We start from the raw sequence: 24009 nt of genomic DNA, 5'->3' as shown, positions 1-24009 counted from the left end.
TTGTTGAGATAAAAACCAACCTGTAACACTGTGTTTAGGGTACAAAACATTTATATATATATACTATATGAAATGACTACAATCAGTTAATATCCATCAACCTCATAGTTACAACTGTTTCCTTATGATGAAAACTTGAGATATACTCTCAGCAACTTTCCAGTATAGACTATAACTCTGTTACCTACAGTCACCATGCTGTACATTATACTCCCTGAACACATTTGTCTCACAACTGGACTTCATACCTTTTGACCACCTTCACCTAATTCCTGTACCCCCGTGCCAGAAACCACCAACATTGAGTTTCTAAGTTTGCTTTGCATGTGTGTGAGAGTGAGTTTCCTTTTTTAAAGATTTACATGTAAGTGAGATTACATGGCATTTGCCTTTCTCTGACTTCTTTCACTTAAGGTGATCCATGTTGCTGCGAACAGAAGGACTTCCTTCATTTTTATGTCTCAATAATATTCAATGTCTCAGTGTGTGTGTGTGTGTGTGTGTGTGTGTGTGTGTGTGTGTAGACACATTTTCTCTGTTCATTTATCCACTGATGGATACTTAGGTAAACAGTGCTGTAATGAATGAATGCAGGGGTGCAGATCTCTTAGGGAGACTGATTTCATTTCCTTTGAATATATACCCTAGAAGTGGTAATGCTGGATGATATGGTATACAGCCATACCTTGAGAGATATTTTGGGTTCAACGCCACCACAAAAGCAAAAGCAGAAACTACCCTGACTGAGAACCCACCTTCCAAACCAAGGGATGTAGGTTAGATTCTTGGTCAGGGAACTAAGATCCCACATGCCATGGGGCAGCTAAGCCCGCACCAGAACTACAGAGCCACGTGCCACAATTAGAGTGAAGCCCGTGGGCCGCAACAGAAGATCCTGTGTGCCACAACTTGGACCTGACGCAGCCAAATAGATATTAAAAAAGAGAGCAAAAGCAAATACAGCAATAAACTGAGTGATACAAAGATATGTTTATACTGTACTATAGTCTATTAGTATGCAATAGCATTATGTAAAAAACAATGTACATACATTAATTTTATGAGATTTTATTGCTTAAACAAAAAAAAGCTAATCACTTGAGTCCTCAGTGGGTCAATCTTTTTGCAATTGTAACCAAAGATCACTGATCATAACAATTATAATAATGAAAACCTGAAATATTTGTTAAAAAAATGCAATATCTGTACAGCACAATAAAACTAGGTATACGCTTGTAACTTCATTTTTTAAAACCAATACCTAGAATCTTGGGGTGGAATTCTGGGGAGAAGGACAAAAGAATCCCCTGAAATTGCATACAAGATTTCTGCACGTGTGTATTTGGGAAGAGTCTAGATTTCATTAATTTTTAAAGGAACTGTGTTCTAGACATGATTAAGAACTACTGCTGTAGAGTTTTGCTTCTCTAAGTGTATAGTTCACCAGGGAACTTGGTAGAAATGGAGAACAATGAGGCCCATTCCAGACCTAAGTACTCAAAATCTACACTTTAACAAAATCTTTCTTGCACATGAAGTTAGAGAAGCAGCTCTAAGCAGCTGGACAAACTTAAAGGCCTGTTTTTCTTTTAAAAACAGCCCTTAAGCCAAGGATGATTTTTACATTTTTTAAACTCTTGTTAAAAAAAAATATTTTTTTCCCCTACAGAGACTGTTTGGGGCCACAAAACCCAAAATATTTCTAAGGTAGCTCTGTTAAAAAAGTCTGCCAAGCCTTCTGCTCTACAGCACAGAATTAACTTTCTGATATTTGTGTTAGGGAGCTCAACAGGTATGAATTAAATGTTTGCTGACTATTCATTCAGGCTGCTCCAATTTTTTTTTTTTTCAAAAGCAAAAGAAAAAAGGCTCACAGCCCTAGGTAAAGAAACGACAAGGCTATGTTATCTGAATCATACATCTCTTGAGCCAGAAAGCTCCTAAGAGTCTACTTCAATTACTAGATTCTGTAGAGGTTAGGTTAACTTACTCTGTCCAGTGTCGTGTGGAATTAGGATAATAATACAGGTTCTGACATGAATCAGTCATCTATCTATTTTACAACTTTGTCTTTCTTTTTCCTCAACTGCTTGGAAATGCCACTTCATACGTGTTACTAAATCTCATTACTGCAAGTTGATTATCAAAGTGAAACTTCTCTTCCTTAAATAGTTACCAAGTTTAAGAATTATTCTTTTTTAGTAAGTCCTAAAATTGCTGGCACGACTGCTGAATATTTATCCTTCAGTTTAGGAAATATAAAATCAATTTCTCCAGAAGCTAAGTAAAGCAAATACAGTTTTACGTTGAGACTGTGTCATTTCTAACACTTACATAATCTTAAAATATGATTTACTCCAGAGTATACTACAGGACAGAAGTCATCTGAGGATATTTATGTCCTTGTGCTATTCATCAACTCTGGGTTACCAAGATACAAGAAGTTTGTTTCAAACAATTTTGAAAACAGTTGCCTTAAGAAGTCAATTACACCCCTCCCATGCAAATGCTGAACGCCCCCCAAATTCTGAAGTTAAAGACTTTCATGACTTTGAAAGTTTGATTCACCTTGGTATTAGCAAATAATACAGAAAACTGAAACACTGATGTTCATTTCTTATAAATTATATCCATATTTTACTACTTCTGGTTTCCATTTTTCCAGAGAAATATTTTCCTGACATTATAATAATACAAAGTTACTGTAGTTTCAGAAGATGAACACATGGGTAACCACATGTTTATCTGCCAGATCTATTCTATTTGGTCCCTGTAGTCTAGATACTTAGAAGTATACATAAGGATTTGCTGTGCATGCTTACACAGTGTCTTCTTGGAAACGTTATTAGCTGGCATAGCAACATCAAAAATACAATTTCCTTAGCTCCCTCCATCTCCCCCTCAAAAAAAGCCACCCAGACTAGACTTTAGAAAGTACAGCAGAACCATTCTACCATATATCTTCCAGAAGTTAGCAAAAAGAAGTTTATCATCTCAAGTCAGATGATTCTTACATCCAAACAATGACTACAAAAAGGTCTCTTAATTTCTGCAAATACTCGCTTTGATCTTCAAAACAGTTAACAATATTCTCCAGTTTTTCAATTCATCAGAAAGAACCTTCACAGTCAATTTCGTAATTTAAATAACAGTATAAAAGTTACCATGTCTAAGAGCACAATTTACGCCATTTATCCCTTCAGGCCATGTACAGAGTAAGACTTTGACAAGAAATAATTTAGATCTATGTTTAGAATTGAAATTCATTTCTACAGTTTCACAGAACTGAATTATTGGGCTAAATGTCAAATCACAGGGTCAACTAGATTACTAATCCTTAAAGTAGAAGTTAAAATGCCTCAACTTTTATATAGTCTTAGTAAGTTTGAATAAAATAAATAGCTATTTATCTGGCCCAGGTCAAGCAGTCACAAAATATTTTTCCAAAATGTTCCATCTAAATCAATTTAAATGCCTTAGGTTACATCTTTCCCGGTTCAGCGACCCACTGGTTCTAGTAATCTAACTACCATTTCTAATTTGGATCTAAATATTTAAAAACCATGAAAAGTCACCAGAACAGACCAAACAAGAGTATATTGACAAATTAAAATTAAAACTGTGATTCAGCCTTCCTTGACATGGTAAAGGGGATCTATGGAACTCAAAGCTAACACCATACTTCATGGTTAAAGACTGAATACTATTCCCCTAGGATCAGGAACAAGACAAGGATGTTTACTCTGGCCTCTTCTTTTTAACATTCTACTGAAGAATCCAGCCAGGGCAATTAGACAAGAAAAAGAAAAGGCACCCAGGCTAGAAAAATTATTTGTTTTCAGATGACATGGTCTTACAGAGAGAAAAATCTTAAGGAACCCATGGAAAACTATTAGAGTACGAGTCCACCAAGATTGCAAGGCCGTGTACCGGTTGTAAATCAGTACACAAAAATCAACTGTATTTCTATACACTAGAAAAGAACAATCTGAAATTGAAATTAAAAAATCAATTCCAATTACAAATAGCTCCCAAGAAAACAAAAAATACTTAGGAATAAACATAACAAAAATAGTATAAGACTTGTACACTGGAAACAGAGTGTTAAAAGAAATGAGATCTAAATAAACAAAGATACACTCTTGGTCAAGCATCAGGAGATTTAATATTGCTGTGATGGCTATATTTCCCAAATTGAGCTACAGAGTCAACATAATTATGACCAGATCTAGGCAGGCTTTTGGGGCAGAAATTAACAAGTTAAACTTAAAATTCATATGGAAATGCAAGGGACTCTGAATAAACAAAATAAAATCTAGAAAAACAACAAAGCCAGGAGACTCAAATTTTAACGATTTCATAACTTACTACAAAGCTACAGTAATCAAGATGATGTGGTACTGGCAGGAGGCTAGACACACATATCAATTGAATGATAGTCAATTTGTAGTAGGAAATGAAGTCAGTTAATTTTTGACAAGGGTGCCAGGACAATTCAACGAAGTCTTTTCAATAAATGCTGCTACTGCTAAGTCGCTTCAGTCGTGTCCGACTCTGTGCGACGCCATAGACGGCAGCCCACCAGGCTCCCCCATCCCTGGGAGTCACCAGGCAAGAACACTGGAGTGGGCTGCCATTTCCTTCTCCAATGCATGAAAGTGAAAAGTGAAAGGGAAGTCGCTCAGTCATGTCCGACCCTCAGCGACCCCATGGACTGCAGCCTTCCAGACTCCTCCATCCATGGGATTTTCCAGGCAAGAGTACTGGAGTGGGGTGCCACTGCCTTCTCCGTTCAATAAATGGTGCTGACACAACTGGGTATCCAAATGCAAAAAAATGAAACTGGACCCCTACTTCACACCACACACAAAATTTTGGGGACATCAGATCACAGAACAGCTTCTTTGGTATGACACCAAAAGCATAAGCAATGAAATAAAAAAAGACAAACGGGACTCTTATCAAATTAAAAACTTTTATGCTACAAATAACACCATCAAGTAAAAAAGAAACCTACAGAATGGGAAAAATTTTGCAATTTATCTCATAGACCAGCACATATAAAGAACTCTTACAACTCAACATTATAAAGACAACCCAATTAAAATAGGCAATGGATTTAGACATTTCTTAAATATGACATACTAATGTATTAGAACATAAAGACATGAAAAGATGCTCAATATCGTTACAAAATTAGGGAAGTACAAATTAAAACCACAGTGAGATAATACTTAATGGCTAAAATTTTAAAAGGCAAGTGTTGATGAGGATGCAGAGAAATTGGAACCTACATTCATTGCTGGTGGAATGTAATATGAGGCAATCACTTTGGACAATGGTTGGGAAATTCCTCAAAATGTTAAACAAGTCCCTCTTATCCCCAACAATTTCCTGTCCAAGTACATATCTAAGAGAGAGAAAGCGTATGTTCACACAAAAACTGCACTCAAATATTCACCCTAGCATTATTCATAATTGCCAGAAAGGGGAAAACAGCCCAAATATCTGTGAGCTGATGAATGAATATACAACATGTGGCGCACCTGAACAATGGAGTAATACTGAGCCATGAAGAATACAGTATTATACACACAAGCGAAGTATACGATTTATGCCACAACATAAAGGACGCCTGGCAACAATACTAAGTGAAAGAAATCAGTCTCAAAGGGGCATTTGTTGTATGATTCCATTTATATGCAATATCCAGAATAAGCAAATCCCTAAAAGCAAAGTAAACTGTGGTTGCCAGGGACTGGGGAAAGGCAGGCAGAGGAAGTGACTGCTAATGAGTACAGGATTTCTTTTGGGGGGGAAGATGTTCTGAAATTAGATAGTGATAAAGACTGTACACTTAATTACACTTAATTCAAAACCCACTTAATTACACTTTAAAGGAGTGAAATGTTTTGGCATGTGAATTGTATCTCAATAAAGCTGTTTTTAAAAAATTATGAATTGGACCACCAACAAATTGTGTGAAATACGTATACATTTACTGAATATACTGTATATTCTCTAGTAAGTTAACCGTAGCTGAAGACAGAAGCAATAAACCACAAAGACTCAGTTTCAACTGTGAGTTTCAAAATGTGACTAACAGTACACACACCCATAGGGTGGCTGACGATCAAAAAGCAAACACTAGGAAATGTATCACTGTGTCTGGCACACACTTTAAGCTCCGCTATTACTGAACTCATGCACAGAGACGTCAAATTATCTGTTCTGCACAGAAGCTGCACAAAAAGCTGATATACATTGCTAAACCTACTCCATACTTCAGACTTCAGGTTTTATTTATTATGGAGAGCTTTTTACATGCTCAGCAAGATTACAATGATCGGTGTGACAGTTCCGCCCTGGAAGTGCATGTTGCCTAGTAGTATGACAATAGTGTTTAATAAAATGTTCATTATCTGTCTAAAACTTGTGATCACCTCTGTTCAGCATCCTTTGGAATGGTCAAAATTCAAGAAAGGGTAGTATACAAGAGCCCAACATCCCAGCACTGTGTATGTTTTTAGCAATTAGTATACAGTGGGGGAAGTAGTGGAGGAAAAAAGTGCTAACTCTCAAGACCTGTTAAGACTCCTCACATAGGAATTAGAAATAAGTGAAAGCAGAACTGGGTTTAAGTATGTATGCTGCTTAGAGCAATTCTATTAGTAATAAGTATATTCACCTAAGATGAAGGATTCAAACTCATCTTAAAAAAAAATTTTTTTTTTTTAATATTAAAAGAAAGGCAGTGGTTGCCAGGACCTAGAGAAGGGAGGTAAAGAGAAATCACTGTTAGTTTTCAGTTTGGGATGATGGAAAAGTTCTGGAGATGAATAGTAGTGACAGGAGCACAAGGTGAATATACCTAATGCCACAGAACTGTATACTTAAAAATGGTTAAAATGGTAAACTTCATAATATGTACATTTTACCACAATATAAACAAGAAAGGGACTACTCCTATGTCACACACACACTGTGGGTAAGTCATCTGTCCTTCCTAAACAATCAAATGCAACATAGAAAATGCTACATTATAGGGAATGGAATTTCACAGTGGTGAAAGTCAGTTAGACACAGGTTCTAACCAAAGTTTTGCCACTGTGAGATATGTGCATTGGGAAAATCAATAAATTATATAAAATTTGCTTAACTATCCAAAAAAGGCCAGGTAAGCTTGGTGGTTGTGAAAACTAACAAGTCCTGTATGACTAGAGCACAGTGAGTGGCGTAAGACAAAATCACAGAAGTAGGAGCTATACAATGCAAGGTCGTTCAGGGTTAAAGAAAAATTGTATTTCTGATACGAGAGAAGCCACTGAAAGGTTGTAGCAAGTGAATTAATATAACCTTTAGGGAAGTCTAGCTTCTGCGTAGAGAACAAACTGCAAGAAGACAATAAAGGAAGCCAGAGCCTAGTTAGGACATGACACAATGATGATATGATGCCAGTCTAGTCAAGGCTATGGTTTTTCCAGTGTTCATGTATGGATGTGAGAGCTGGACTATAAAGAAAGCTGAGCGCTGAAGAATTTGCTTTTCAAAATGCTTTTGAACTGTGGTGTTGGAGAAGACTCTTAAGAGTCCCTTGGACAGCAAGGAGATCCAACCAGTCCATCCTAAAGGAGATCAGTCCTGGGTGTTCACTGGAAGGTCTGATGTTGAAGCTGAAACTCCAATACTTCGGCCACCTGATGCGAAGAGCTGACTCATTTGAAAAGACCCTGATGCTGGGAAAGACTGAAGGCGGGAGGAGAAGGGAACGACAGAGGATGAGGTGGTTGGATGGCATCACCGACTCGATGGACATGGGTTTGGGTGGACTCCGGGAGTTCGTGATGGACAGGGAGGCCTGGCGTGCTGCAGCTCATGGGGTCGCAAAGAGTCGGACACGACTGAGCGACTGAACTGATGATGTCAGTGTGAGGTGACGGTGTGACTGAGGAAAAAAACAGTAAATGTGGGCGTGTTTTGGAGACAGAATCAACTGGTCTTAGAATAAGAGAGGAAAGAATTAAAACGATTTCCAAGTTTCTCTCAGTTAACTCTGTGGTTAGAGTGACTTACTCAGATGGTAAAGATCGGTGAGACCCCAAATTCAGAGAAAAAGAATCGAAACAGAACAGACGTAAAGTCTATAAGGACGTGGGGAGGGGAGGAGAGGGTTAGATGTACAGAAAGAGTAACAAGGAGACTGACATTACCATATGTAAAATAGGCAGCCAATGGGAATTTGCTGTATGGCTCAGGAAACGCAAACAGGGACTCTGTATCAACCTAGAGGGGTGGGATGGGGAGGGAGACGGGAGGGAGGTTCAAAAGGGAGGGGACATATGTATAGCCATGGCCGATTCATGTTGAGGTTTGACAGAAAACAACAAAATTCTGTAAAGCAATTATCCTTCAATAAAAAAATAATTTGCAAAAAACCCACTTCCATTGAAGAGAAGCTGGTCTTAGTTTATTTCTTCAAAAGGGAAGATGATGCCTTGAGGATCATGGTGTTATCTGATGCTGTAAACCACTGCCATCTACTGATGCAAACCAAGGATAAATGCTTTGGGGGTAATTTCTCTAAGTTTTCAAATATATTGAACACACTGAAATAGTCTATCCAGGATAAAAACTCTTATAATATCTTAGTTTGAGAGGCTGAAAGTGTATTCCCAGACTAAGCTGGAGAACTGGAAAATACACAAAGTCAAACAGAATCTTGTGCAATACTTAGCGGACCTTTAAGTACACCTGCTAAGTCACTTCAGTCGTGTCCGACTCTGCGCGACCCCATAGACGGCAGCCCACCAGGCTCCCCCATCCCTGGGATTCTCCAGGCAAGAACACTGGAGTGGGTTGCCATTTCCTTCTCCAATGCATGAAAGTGAAAAGTGAAAATGAAGTCACTCAGTCGTGCCCGACTCTTAGCGACCCCATGGACTGCAGCCCACCAGGCTCCTCCATCCATGGGATTTTCCAGGCAAGAGTACTGGAGTGGGGTGCCATTGCCTTCTCCGTAAGTACACCCAACCAGATGACATAATTGTGGAAAGACGACTATCTTCCTCCAGCGTTTCCTTCCTCAGGTACGAGGCACCATCACATCCCAGTCACCTAAACCTGATATCCTGTCAGTATCTTTGATTGCACACCCTACTCCCACCCACCCCCAAACCTATCCAGTTATCAAAACCTGTTGCTTAGCACCTAAATCTGAGGCTCACTTTTCAAACTATGTATGACTGTAATTCCATGCCCAAGAGAGATTCCGAATTAATATTTTGGGTTGAGACCTGGTAAAAACGGTTAGTGTCCCCAGATAATTCTGATGTGCATCCCTGCTTAAAAACTGCTACTCATAAATTCAAAATCCTTTCCTCATTATTCTTAATGCTACAGCCCTCGATAGCACTTGCTCTCATTAGCTCCTGCCTATCTCCAGCCTTCCCACTGTGCCCTAATTCCTACATCAGCACCAGAAGCCCCCTCTAACTCGTGTTTTTGCTGTAAAATCCATAGTGACAAATGGTTAAATCTGACTAAGGTCTACAGATTTATAAAATAAATACTAAGTATTTAGGAGCAAAGAGGCATCATTTCTCGATTTACTCTCAATTCAGCAAGTGTGTGAATGTATATAGACTGAAAGGTGATAATGCAAGTTATCGTGATAACAAACATTTTCAGAATCTGGGTAAAAGCTAAATGGGAACTCAGACTAGTCTTGCAACTTTTAAGTCTGAAATTATGTCAAAAATAAGTTTTAAAAAACCCACTGGCCAAAATATTTCATTCAGAGTTGTACTTCTGTTAACATTAATAACCTAGCAAGTGTTAGGTCATTTACACAAACTTTGCTGTCCCAAGTGATCAACGTGTGGGTAGACAGACAACACTATTCTTTTTCTGGAAGACCTATGACAAGGTAACAGGTTTTTGTTGTTAGCCAGAGCAAGCAGCATGCAGGATCTTAGTTCCCCATCCCCTGTATTGAGAGTGTGGAGTCCTAACCACTGGAAGTCCTGGAAATTTACTTTCAAAGGTCAAAACGGCAGAACACAAGCTAAGAAATGCAGCACTCTGAATTCTCACTAGAGTGGGTAAGACAATAGAGACAAGTACACTTTCCCCACAAGTCAATGTGAAAGTGTTACTATAAGACCATTCACAAAAAGAAAACAAGTATGCTGAGCTCAGAAGGGTGTGAAAAACCACAATGATTTGAAGAACCCAATGTAATGATTCGCCTGCAAAAAGATTAGCTGTTCTGACTGGCTCCAGGGGCATTCTGGGCTGTCTGAAAACTTGGCACTGACCTACAGCAAGGAGGACCTCTGAGATCTGTGAAGAGCTCTGGCATGGCAGAGGATTCACTCTTTAAAAGCCCAAACTCGGATCTCTGGCTAACATCCCTGGCTCAGTGTTATGTCAAAATATTTTTAAGTAGAGCTTTTAAAGTCATGAAATTACCCTTAACCATCAATTTGGTTTGATCGTTTCAAGTCTGACTTATTATTTGTGCCAAGAACCAAAACAGGAAAAACCATGTACTCATTAACTAGTATTCTAACAAACTGCTCACTACAACTGTCAAATCAAGATTAAGTTCATCTCACTAGCACTAGATTTCTAAAATGTACTGAAAATAATAAGCACAGTAATTCACCTTTGTTTTTTTAAAAACAGAAAAATCTTCTCAACATGAAGGGAGGTCCTAAAACACTTTGAAATTTTACAAAAAAACCGTAATTTGTTTGGATAGCACTAAAAATCTGTTAATCTAATCGATACACGTGAGCCTAACTTCTAAAGCCTCTAAGTATGAACCCTGAGGAAAGGACTGCATTCAAATATACAACCTTAAAATAAAAAATGACCAATTCAACTCACCAGCAATTTCTACAATATCACCAGGAACTATGTCTTTAGCTTTAATCCGCTGTACACTCTTCCTATCTTGTCGATACACTTTGCCCATTTCAGGCTCATATTCCTTAAGGGCTTCGATTGCATTTTCAGCATTTCTTTCCTGTAAAAAAGAAAACAAAAGAAATTAGTAAACACAGCCTGCCACGGCTAAATGTTTCTAGCCCTAGGAATCAAATTTTAGCGTTCTAACCTAAAATTAAAAAAAAAAAAAAAAACCCACAAGAGACACACATTAATAACATTTATAGTAAATGATTCACATCTTAAGATAATAAACACTAGGATCTTTTGATTTTATATTAAAAATGAAAAAACTAAAGCACCCTAAGAGTAAGGATAAAATCAACGGAGAAGAGCAATTATTAGAACCTGCTGTCCCTAAGCACACCATGCAACATGGCCCTCACCTTTAACCTCACACACTCACACCATTAAATCAATCTTGTCTCCCATGAAAGCTGATGGTCTGGGTCTGGACTGCCCAGGCTCATCCCAGGCTTTTCCACTCAAAAGCTATGTTGACTGTTGGTAAGTGACATGACCGACAAGGTTTACTGCCTACAAAACCAGGACACTAACGGTACCCACCCACTCTCAACGGGTTTGAGAATTTACAAGCTATCTGTAAAATGCTTAGGTTGTGCTTTGGCACATAGTAAATGCTTTGAGTGATGAATTAAGAAAACCAAGTTTTACGTCTCCTCACAAATTCTAAATCTCTCTCCAGTGGCAGAGACCAATAAATGGCTGGAAGCACTGCCAGTCACAAACCATATTCACCATAATATTATATATGAACATGTCAAGACTTAGTCACACACAATTTTTCTTCCCTAATTTCAAGATGAAAGATGTACAATTAAAATGAGTCATGCTGAAAAAATGCTAAGGCAAAGTGCCTTTAAGGGGAGGCAGAAGTTTATATGCCAAATTTGCCTTTTATTCTCTTAGAAAATAAGCAATCTACAAAGCAAGTGCCCAAATGAGGTTACTCAATTCAATGGACAAAGGAAAAATTTCTTTCACTTCTTTCACATCTTTGCCCTCTAAACTAAACATTTTCAATTTAACTTTTACTTAGATAAAATTTACACTCAATACCATGTAATCTCATTTTTCACCTTGTGGTAAAAATTAAGTCCCCAAACCTGCTTAAAAGAGAATTCAGATGACAGAAAACAAAGCTATTGGCATGCGTGTCTCACTTTTTACATATGCATCCCTGAAAAAGTATAAGAAACCTTAAATTTGGGAAGTTCATGACAAACATAATTTAAATCCCTATCATATCTACTTAAGGCTAAGTTCAAACATTACTGATATTGCAGAAAAAATAAATTCTGAGCACTGCTGCTATTCAATTAGTCAAATTTGAAATCACTTTTTCCTCAGGATTTCCCCCCATGAATGTATGAATTACGGCAGTTTTACTTTTTCCTCCTTCCTCAAGGTCATGTCAGGTAAAGTTTAACTGGACTGATCAAGGTTAAGATGTCCAGGAGCACTATATTTTGCTTCTATTAAAAATCAGCAAAGGCACATTTAAATTAGAAGCATAAACTTAAAAGATAAACTATCTCAGACCCCAAGGATGAAGATGCCAATTAAAATCACTTAAAGAGCCTCCCCTGCCGCCCACCAACCCAAACTATCAAAAGGAATATTTATATAGTACAGAGGGTGGAAAAGGGAAGCAAATGACCATGGATTCAGATTACATCAAAAATCAAGTCAGCTTGGGGAAAGACAAATATACCTAACTTACTACAAACAAAAACTTAAGAAGACCGTCTGAGGTCTCCTTTGTTCTAAAAGTTTTAACTCCTACCTACTCCACTCAAACAGGTCTAAATGTCATTCCTCAAACACACTCTGTACTTCTCTGCTCATGCCATTCCCTCTCTGGAATATTCTCCCCAGCCTCCACCCAGAAACTCCACTTCTCTATAGCTCCCCCAATTGCTTGTCAGCTGTCCTTGATGACACTAATCAGAAATACACGCCCGACCCCTCCCAAATACTACCTTACACTACAACTCCCCTTACTTTCAGAAAGCAACAACACTACAGTACTGGCACATACTCTTCTGTATATTATGTAAGTAGGATTAAGAGGTAACAATGTTACTCTTTTAATTTAAAACATACATAAAAGTCCTTTAAAAAATGCTATAAGATTTTATTTTACTTCTATCCAGTCCGGCCCTGGATATAAATCTCAGATACTCTATGTATGTACTACCTATATGGCCTTTGATAAGTCAATCCCTCTGAACTTCAGTGTCACATCTGTCAAATAGTACCTGTCTTATAAAATCACTCTTGTAGCTCAGCTGGTAAAGAATCCACCCGCAAGGCAGGAGACCCTGATTCGATTCCTGGGTCAGGAAGATCCGCTGGAGAAGGGATAGACTATGCACTACAGTATTCTTAGGCGTCCCTGGTGGCTCAGCTAGTAAAGAATTGCCTGCAATGTGAGAGACCTGGGTTTGACCCCTGGGTTGGGAAGATCTCCTGGAGAAGGGAACGGCTACCCACTCCAGTATTATGATCCGGTGAATTCCATGACTGTATAGGGTCTCAAAGAGTCGGTCACAACTGATCAACTTTCACACCTACTATGTAGATGGTGTACATTTAAAAACATGCACTATTAACTTAAGGACAGTCTAATGCGGTGTATTGTTTCTTTTGCCTAAATTATGCACAGAAGTATCATATCTACTTAACTACAAGCAATTTTTTTAAAAAATCAAGAGGAATATGGCACATTTCTTCTAAGGAGGCATCTTTCTAAATGATAAATGAGCTCATTACCCAAAGGCCTTCATGTTTACTAATAAGTTTACAATTTCAACAGGACTAAGTATGTGTAGATATTTGCACTTTTAAGAACGACAGATGCACTCTATTTCAGTCCTCAAAGAGGTGACTATATCCGTCAAAAATCTAAAAGATTAATATTCAAAAGATGACTGTGAAATATTAGTCTGAGTCTGTTAAACTATATAAAAAACAAAAATCAAACAGACCCACAGTCCTAGAAAAGTTAAAATTCTTAAACTAGCTATTTGCAGGAGACGAATAATGCAGACGTGCAACAAAAGTGTGATCCCATGATGTTTCTGTAAGAAAATTATCTTCCATTCTGGGAATAAGGCCTGGGCACGGGACAATTAAGGGAAAACAGCCAGGAATATGCTCTGAACGTGAAATTTTTAGGATTCAAATAACTTTTACGGCTAAATCCACACACACACAAATCCAAGGATAATAAATATGACACTGGTTTTATGAAGTCTTTCATAGGAAGCAACTAGAAAATATAAACAGACATACTGGTTCTCAAATTTTCTGGTTTTCCTTAAGTAGCTCCTTTAACCACTGTTCTTGATTCCATGCTACCACAGAGCATGAGCAATTTTAATAGCAGAGTATATATGCATGAGGTCTAAAATTTTGCCATTAAATAAATTAATAAATAAAAAACACAAGCAGTTCCACAGCTATTTTTAGTCAACACACCAGAAAAAACAGATAATAGAAAGACTAACAGTTTAAATATCTTAGGTAAATTACCAAAATAAGCACTGCAGGAATTATTGCTTACCTGCCATACCCCCACAATTGCATTGGCTATTAATATAAGTAAAATTACAAAGGGTTCTACAAAAGCTGTAATTGTTTCTTCACCTTCTTCAAACCAAGCCAAAACCTAAAAGAGAAATGACATTTATTAGAACTGTAATGTGTTCATACCACAAAAGTGGCTGGCACTAAAGAAATTATTATGATACATAAAATCTTTTCTTATCATCCTTAGAAACAAAAGGTAGCAAAATGTAATGACATAAATGACAAGCTCATATCTTGTTCTCACTAACTCTTAACACTCAAAACTATAAATTTCTTAACAATTTAAGAGCTAATTTATTTTTCATGTAGTAATTGGTTTAAAATTCAAAAAAATACCTTGGAGAACTAAATCCCATCCATTTCCTATGTATATTTTTCAGAAGAAATAAAATAAATTCCTAAATTTAAAAGGCAATCATCAGACTTTGTTAATTTGGTTAATACTCATATGAGATAATACCTATGTGGCACAAATGCATAGTAAAAGTAATTTAACCACTGACTTTAATATTAGTGTATATAAACTGCTAATGTCCCACATATTTTTAGTGGTGTTACTGAAGGTCATCACTGCAAGGCTGTTCTGAGATCAGGAATGTATTCTAAAGGTTAACCTCCATATGACATCTAGTATAACACAACATTTCAGAGACTATCTAAGCCCAAAAACATCACAAGTGGCCACAGAACACTGTCCCAAGAAAAATGAGCAAAGAATTAACCTCTAGCTCACCCAACCATAACTCTCAGATTTAAAAGTTAAAAGAGAGCCACATTGTACTTCATAATTGAGCATCTGTAATAAGAGAATCCAACACAATGATAAATAAAAAGTAAAAGAGGCATCTAAATGGTTAAATTTTTAACAACAAATTTTTGTGGAAAACTGCCAACCCAAAAGGATGTTAAACACATCTCATGATTCAATCTGGGAGGTAAGATTTGCCTTTGCCTTTTAACACTACTTAAAATGTTTGCATATTCCACAATGAAATCTTTTCTTTAAAAGATCTATTCAGTAAACAAAGAAAGCACTGTTTTTGATACATTGAATATTGTCAGATATGATTTATGGCAATAATGAAGCCAGTGACTAAGTTTGTACCTAGTGAACACCATAAGATGAGCTTTGACAGGAACAGCAAACAAGCAGAAAGATGATTAAGGCAAGATCCAACATGAATTTTCCAAGTTTAAAAGAGGGCAACAATGAATTAATAACAAATATCAATTTGTTAGGCAGGTATTCTCACCACCATGGCACCAACAAAAGAAACAGCAGTTTGAGCAGGAAAAAAATCCAGGAGACAGAAGGATAAAGTCCTGAAAGATGAACCAGAGCAGGCAAAAACACCAGAATGAATAGAAATTGTTGCTGCAAGCTTTCGACAGGGCATTCCTGGTGTTAAGGCCAGGCCTAATGCCAGAATGAAAACTTCTCTAGGAAGTTAAAAATTTTGATAGATGGAAGATCACAGCTGCTTTGATACTAGCCTTTCAAACATTTGCCAAGGAGAGCATATCAGAAATAAGAAACTTAATTAGCTCTTGGGGGAGAAAAATGGCTCAACTTGAAGAGAAGCAAGGACCTTTCCAAAAGGTCAGTGAGGCATTAGCAACTGTAAGATAAGCTTCACACCTTGTTAAAGTGAGTATGAATTTCCCTCTTGGCAGCTAGGCCTGAGGAAAAAACTTAAAGCAATATTCCACATCCACTGGAGCAAAGGAAAAAAGACTCAGGCAAGCAAGCAGCTTCTACTTTTCAAGAAATGTGTGGTTCCTTTGCACAAGTGGTATTCATCAGTAATGCAACAACCCTCATCTGTATTATGCAGTAGCCTTTTCTTCCACTATGTGACTTTAAATGTTTATGTATAACACAGGCCTTTGGTTCTGTCAAATGTGTGATTACTGACTGATAAGAAACTAGTGGGCAAATCTCTTAATGTGGATAGTGCTGGACCTATTTAACGTTGACAACTACCAATTTGCTAAACACTTCAAAAAATATTTTAAAAACCCAAAGAATTAAGTGCTATAACTCACTATAACTCACAATTAAGTGCTAGAAAATAAAGATGAACCATATTTCATTTACTCCTAAGAATCAATACAGTCAACCATGTTCAAACCACACTGTGTAGTCCTTCATGGTTTTGTTTAATTGAAAAGAAAATCTCTCATGTAAATGGGAAGATGCTGCTGAGAAATGAAAGACTTCCTGAGTTTGGGAAGGGGGTAGTGAAAAGGAGAGGGAAACTGGATGACACATTGTTATGTCTTTTTAGCATTATAGTACAGTCAGTTCATAATTATGGTTTACTAGAAATTACACAAAATATACAGAGGCAGGGAGAGGAAATGTTTCTAAAAAATCTTTATTGAGAACAGGTTGAATATCAAGGATTATCTGTTTGTATTTCCTTTTGTTTACTGTTCTATCCGCAGGGTCCTAGAAGAGTCTCCGGTATATAGGTGATGCTCAACCATATATTTATTGCATATAGATGCATAAATAAACAAATCTCATACACGTCCCTACCTAGTAGTATATAAACTAAACACAGAGCAAGAAGGTAACTAACTCATCAACAGTGTCAAAAGGAATTGGAAAGACTGCTGTAGAATCATTTTAGACAGTGTTTCTTCTTTCCCTGCTTTTCACTATTAATATAGTAAAAGTACTTCTGGGGCTTACATTATCCAGACCCAACAAGATCAAAACTTTCAAACTTGTCAATCCCATTCAAAGTAACCACTTGCTAGGTTACTTTATTTATTTAGTTCCCTGACCAGGAATGGAACCAGGCCCTAGCAGTGAGAGCACTGGTTGTGTTGTGTGCACTCAGTCTCTTAGCCGTGTCCAACTCTTTGCGACCCCATGGACTGTAGCCTGTTAGACTCCTCTTTCCATGGAATTCTCCAGGCAAGAATACTGCAGTGGGTTGCCATTCCCTTCTCTAGGAAATTTTCCTTACCCAGGGTTTGAATCCAGATCTCCTGCATTGCAGGCAGATTCTTTACTGTCTGAGCCATGAGGGAAGCCCTAAAGTGCTAGACTGCCAGGGAAATTCCCTAGCGAGGTTAACTTTAGATAGGATCGCGTACCTTCTCTTTGCTATCTATAAGACTGATCTCAACAGTAACTTCTGATGGTAGAGCCCAAAATGTCAGAGAGAAGGATTTAATTAAGCAAAATTTAATCCAAGGTAAAAAGACATGTTCTGGTATAAACCAGGTCATGGTACTGTGTGACTCAATTATCTACATGTCAGAGTAATATGCAGAGCTCTTAACAAGACTGTAAAAAGAAAGTGAGAGATAAGCACATTCCTAGGACTGAGGGTCCTAAAACATGTACCAGGTCTGCATTCTTCCTTGTCCCCTTAGAAATCTGCAATGCATTTGAGCACTCAAATACTTGTTAGATGAAGTTAAAATTTATATCAAAAATTTTAGAAAGAAAAAATAGAAACACTTCACAAGAAAGTATCACCGCTAAGTGTTACAACAACTATCTTGGGAGAGAAAAATCAGCCATTATAAATAGTATGGGGGCTTCCCTGGCGGCTCAGTGGTGAAAAATCGGCCTGCCAACGCAGGAGACACAGGTTTGAATCCCGATCCGGGAAGATTCCACATGCCACAGAGCAACTAAGTCTGTGCTCTAGAGCCTGGGAGCCACAACAAGAGAAATAACTGCAATGAGAAGCCCTTGCACGGCAACTAGAGAGTAACCCCGGATCACCACAACCAGAGAAAGCGCCCCACCCCCGAGCCCCCGAAGAGCAACACGATACACTCAAAATAAATAATTTAAAAAAAAAAAGAATGGTATGAATTAGACTATATATTCTCTTCCAATCCAAAGTTCATGTGAAAACACTCAATATTTTCAGATTTGAGAATACAATCTTTTTAAAAACAAAACCAAACCCCCAGACATTCACCTTTCAAACCATCTTTTAAACACAGGCTCCAAATAAATTGCTTGAATCAATCAGTAAACTGCCCATTTTATCCTTCAAAATAATTAAAACACAGGAAAAATTAAAAATCACTACATTACCAAATACTTCTTGAATACATCTTATTGAGAAAAGCAAAGTAAATCAATTTCATGTATTTTGAAAATGCTACCAACACAAACTCATCCAGGTATTTCTTTTAACAAAAGCATTAACCTAGGCTCTAAAAGGAATTAATAGTCCCTTCAAAGGTTTCAGTAGGAAAAGACAAATTATTCAAATATAAACCAAAATTTGAGAAGTGTCTTGGTCTAAGAAAGCTTAATTAGCATTTTAGGGTCAATCTAAGTAGCCAAGATGGGGAAATAGGGGTGAAAGATAGAAAAAATTATGCAAATTGTGTTACCACAGAGGACATGAGTCAGACAGATGAGACAAATAGTCCTCATGCTCACTTCCCTCAGGTACCATCACCTTAGACACCTCTCCTGACTTCCCAATTTGAAAACTACACTCTTTCCGCATGGCCCACTATTCCGCCACCACCCTCCTCACCCACTTTTTCTCCACAGCACTCTCTCCAATCCAACAGATTATTAAATTTTTTAATTTTTTAATCTGTCTCCACTAGGATGTCAGCTCCACGTAGGATACCGTATTTCCTTCCAAGCTGTATCCCCAGTGTTCATGCTATGTACCTAAGATGCTCAAGTCCTAACAAAGCAGTGAAGGGAGAAAAGAACAGGCAGTCCAATTAAGCAATCATGATGTGTTATATGAAGGGTAAAGTTGGTGAGCAAGGGGGATGGAAAGAAAAAGTGAAAGGAAAAGAAGGTACTGAATGTCAAGGAATTTCTAATGTTACTTCATATGCAACGGAGACACACAGCTCACTTCTTCCAACCCAAAGGGACAAGTTAATAAAACTTTATCCCTACAGGTCACAAGTGTAAAACATTAATGCTGTTCCCTACTTTTTGCATCAGCAAAATATTAACTTTGGTTAACAGTTTACTACTTAATTTGACATTTGAAATATGTCACTAAAGCCTAGTATTTCTTAACTTGAGTAGAACCTGATAATGCATCATGTATTGATTATAAACCTACTTGCTTCTCCAAAAGAACATGTACTTTTTACTGTTTTGCCTGATAAACGAACAGGAATCAACAAAATCAGATTCTTCACCGTCTGAGCCACCAGGGAAGCTCATAGGAATCAACTGATTATCACAAAAGATTCAGTGCTCTTTTCACAGATAAAGAAATGTGGAATGAAAAGGTCAAGTACAATGTAGCAATAGTCCCAATCCCCATGAAGAAAATCAAACAGGTTTATATCCGCAATGTCTTCAAACAAATCAAAGCAAATTAAAGTTACAGTACTTCCTAAACAATAAACGTTTAAACTTTCCTGTTTCTGTAGTCACTAAGTCATGTCCGACTCTGCAACCGCATGGACTGTACCAGGCTCCTCTGTCCATAGGATTTTCCAGGCAAGAATACCAGAGCGGGTTGCCATTTCCTTCCTCAGGGGATCTTCCCAATCCAGGGATCAAACCTGGGTCTCCCGCTTGGCAAGTGGACTTTTTACCACTGAGCCACCTGGGAAGCCCAAACTTTTTTGTGTTTAGCAGCCCGTAAAATAAAAACGTAACACAGTTCATTTCCTAAGCAATAACTCCATGTGGTTACCTAAAAGGTAACTCAAACTTCAACTGAGAAATATAGACCTATGAAGATATAAAAAGTCAACATCCTACCTTACAACAAAATTAAAGCATGTATTTAAAAACCCATTTGAGGGAATTTCCTGGTGGTCCGGAGGTTAGGATTTGGCACTTTCACTACCCGAGATGGATTGGGGAACTGAAGTTCCCCCAGGACTTGAGGCACAGCCAAAAAAACAAAGTAAAGTAAAAACTACATCATAATGCAAAGTATTAGTATAAAGTCACTCAAAACTGGTCACTTGAGATTCTATGTAACTCAAACAGTCAATAGCCTGTCTACTGGAAATAACGCCACTGATGTTCCAACACTGCCTTAAATCACACACACAAAATATCTCAATAAAAATTTAATCTTTGGCTTGTATACAGCACCTGATTAACTTCTAAGAGGCCCCTAATGACCTCACTGAAGCCCAGTATCAAAACTGCAAAACTTGAGATTATTTTAAAATTATGTAGCCAGCTTAAACATAAACATTATACTAGCTCAAACACATTAGTTGTTTTGTCCCATGACAATGTAGAAACTAGCCAAACAGCACTATTCTTTGAATTGGTAAAGCAGCAGCCACTAACAGAATCTTTAAACAAATCAAGAAAAAACGACACACATAAGATATAGAGTGATTAAGTCAGGATGCTGCATGAGTTGCTATGATACTCTCTTAATTTTCTTCAATGAAAACCACAGAAGACATTTGTGAGGAATTAATTATTAATGGGTACACATCACTTGGCTAACATGGCGTGATATATGGCAGTCTCATGGCAGAATTTGAGAAATTTCAAAAAAGCTCACCTCTTGCCAATTTTTTTCCTTCACTTAAGGTAAACAAATGCTCACTGCTTCATGTATTTAGTTCTCAAAATAGCCCTCTGGGGTAAGGTTGTCAATAAAGACTGAGGTAGATCCCTGAGGCTTGCACGCGTCTTTTGCAAACACAAAAAAGAAACCTTGAAGTTGCGTCAAGTTTGCAAAGCCTGAAAAAAGTTATTGCATTTCTCATCCTGGTTTTTATAAGAATAAAATACTGTACTTTAAAGAACAAAAGGCATCTCTTGTTAGGATTAAGAACATCTGTGTCCTATTCATGACCATTTTTAGGAAAACTTGGAGGTCCACTGCTCATGAGAAAAAAAATGCAATAAAACGTTAATGCTGAACAGGAAAAAAAACTGTAAGAATCTAGAATTATCCTTTTCAATGCCCATCATCTTTCTTCTGCTGTTTGCATTTCACCAGTTTCTTAGCAACCATACAGGACTCAAGCGGGTAAGCACACACAGAACATGAAAAAACAATGTGTTTTTTTTTTCTTTTAAGATCTAGAACCAATTGTACTAAACCTTGTTCTCTCAACCAAGGAGCCACTCAAGACGGGGGTCCAATTTAGATAAATATACTACCCTAAAGGTCAGTGACCAAATTTGGTCAACAGTGGTGCCATCACTGCCGTCATCATTCTTGTCACTGTCAGAAACAACTGTCACCTTGCCATTACCAGGAAGGGAGAGCAACTGGAATATTCCTTTTGTAAGTTCTATTTACAGACTACAAAGAGCCCAACATCATCTTAGTATGATCTTACACAACGGAAGAACCCAAAACAGAAAAAGCCTTCCAATAAGCAACTTTTTGATATTAAAAACTGATAAACCACAAGAATTTATAAAGACCCTGCCTGCCACATTTGGCAACAATTTCTAAATGGACTGCAAATGTCAGGCATTCATTTATTTTCTGTATAGGAATGGCGTGTTCTATTTATAATTTTCAAATACCTAGGGTATTTTAAAAAAAAAAACACAAAAACCCAAAACCAGAAACACGAAAATGCAACTTAAATATCCAAAAAAAATGTTCTCACTCAATAGACAGCTGCTTCCTGCTTTTTCATCTAAGGTATAGTCTCAACTTTGGGGAAATAAAAGAAATTTCTTTATACTTACAAAAGATATACATGCTGCCAACAATAAAATTCTAACTAGTAAGTCTTCAAACTGCTCAATCACAAGTTCCAGCAAGGTTTTTCCTGTTAGAAAGAAACATATTTGTTGTAAATGTCATCTTAAGATCAGCATGGGGGGGGGGGGGGGGCAGAAAAAACATGTTAAGCTTACTTACCTTCTTCAGCCGGTAACTCTGTAGAAATTCATCAGGCAACGTGTCAAGAGAAGGAAAAGAAAAAAAAAAATTAGCACTCTTTACAAAAAGAATTACTAAATTATGACTGTCTTTGAAAGATGCACCTAGATATACGAACATTCAACAGTATTTAATAGAAACCATACCAAAATGCTACCCCAAGAAAATATGCAGTACTTGCTGTACTGATCTACTCTGAAACGTGGAATCTCATCAGTACCTAAGCAGGGTTTCTGAAACAAGGAGTCATTTCAGCCCTGTCATCACTTCTGCCAGATGTGTAACTTTGGGTAGCAGAACGGTCAGAGGCATTCTCAACTACAGCGACGCCTCATAAACCCGCTAGGGACGAGAAAATGTCTCGCAGGGCTCAACCCAGATGCAGGAGGCTCATCCCTCCCTCTGCCGGGGCCAGCTGCTGCTGGTGAAGAGCCGCCGAGCTAGCTGCGTGCGGTAGAAGGTCAAGGGCTGGAGCCACGCGGGTGTCGAGATGAGGCGCAGACCCGACCTCGGTGCCCCTCGCCTGCAACCCCTCTCCCGCGGGGCCGGCGCACCGGCTCAACCCGTCGCCTGCAACCCTTGGCGGGCGCGGAGCCGAGACCCACGAGGTGGAGCCCGGTCAGCCATCTTTCCTGGCTCTCGGGCCCGCGCCGAGCCGCGCGGGGCCCCTGCAGCCCCGGCGCCGGGCACCTACCGTTGGAGCCCCATCTCTCCTTGAGCTTCTTGACCTGCTCCAGGCTCAGGCCGGTGCTCTCGTTGACGCCGAAGTGGCCCAGCACTTCCTCCACCGTCTTTGTGTGCGCGTTCTCCATGGCTGCGGGGGCCCGGCCGGCCTCGCCTCCAGTCCCCGCGGCCTCTTCGCCTCCGCCTCGCACTCGGGCCGCGGGCTCGTGCCACCCCGGGCGCCCAGGCGCGGACAGGTCTCTTCCTCTCCTTCTCCTCCGGCCGCTTCCGCCTCGTCGGGCGCTGAATCACCCCGCGCCCCCTCCCCCAGACAACCGCCCCTCTCGCTGTCCGGCCCTCGCCGGTGCCCGCCCCGGGCACAGCTGGACGGTGGGCGGGGAGGGGGGGGTCCTGACCCTCCCTCCCCTCGTCAGAAGGGAGGGCCTCCTTCACCCTCAACCGCCCGCCGGGAGTGCAGGCCGCGGCCCCGAAGCCCCCTCCCCGTTCTCCAGAGGTGATTCTCAGCCCCCGCCCGGGCCGGAGGAGGGGGTGCTCTGCCGACCCTTGAGAGCGAAACGGAGCGAGGAAGGCGAGCCGGCAGGATGGTGCGCGGAGCGCTCGCCTAGTCCCCTCAGCTCTGCACCCCCGACAGTAGCTGAGGAAACTGCGGCGGAGGAGAAGGAGGTGGCGTCGGGGACGGCTCCGCGGCGGCTGCTCTAATAGCATTTATCCGCGGCTGCCTCCCCTCTCGCCGCCGCCGCGGCATGTGGACGCCGCTCATTGGCCAAGAGGGCCCAGCGCGGCGCGGGAGGCGCGGCCCCGCCCCCTCCCTCCGGCGCCCTCCCTCCCGCGCGACTGGCGCCCACGCGGCCGCGCAAGCCCCGCCCCCTCCCGCGCACCGCCCCCAGGAACCCGGATCGAGGCCTGAGCGCGC

General features: G+C 39.4%; 1 protein-coding gene and 1 long non-coding RNA gene across 3 annotated transcripts in view; both read right to left on the bottom strand.

Annotated features, from left to right (window-relative positions):
• ATP2A2 (ATPase sarcoplasmic/endoplasmic reticulum Ca2+ transporting 2) overlaps positions 1–23815 on the bottom strand; it is a 57943-nt gene extending 34128 nt beyond the window's left edge. Inside the window, exons 1-5 of one of the 2 annotated variants that reach the window (XM_055550867.1) lie at positions 23107–23815; positions 22392–22409; positions 22217–22299; positions 14540–14644; positions 10891–11029 (exon numbers count right to left, since the gene is read on the bottom strand). In XM_055550867.1, the coding sequence (XP_055406842.1) occupies positions 10891–11029; positions 14540–14644; positions 22217–22299; positions 22392–22409; positions 23107–23224 (463 nt within the window). In that variant the 5' untranslated portion in view covers positions 23225–23815. The remainder of the gene's footprint in view (positions 1–10890; positions 11030–14539; positions 14645–22216; positions 22300–22391; positions 22410–23106) is intronic. The other variant, XM_055550868.1, reaches the window with a different exon arrangement.
• On the bottom strand, positions 4957–10880 carry LOC129630340 (uncharacterized). Its single transcript, XR_008703641.1, has 2 exons — positions 9032–10880; positions 4957–7945 (listed from the first exon to the last, which is right to left on the bottom strand). It is a non-coding gene; the product is annotated as an uncharacterized LOC129630340 (long non-coding RNA).
• Positions 23816–24009: the final 194 nt, after the last annotated feature.

This window comes from Bubalus kerabau, chromosome 16 (assembly GCF_029407905.1).
Source record: "Bubalus kerabau isolate K-KA32 ecotype Philippines breed swamp buffalo chromosome 16, PCC_UOA_SB_1v2, whole genome shotgun sequence".
Classification (NCBI taxonomy): domain Eukaryota; kingdom Metazoa; phylum Chordata; class Mammalia; order Artiodactyla; family Bovidae; genus Bubalus; species Bubalus kerabau.
The sequence above is the reverse complement of the archived record's forward strand: the minus strand, read 5'-3'. Positions and strand labels throughout refer to the sequence as shown.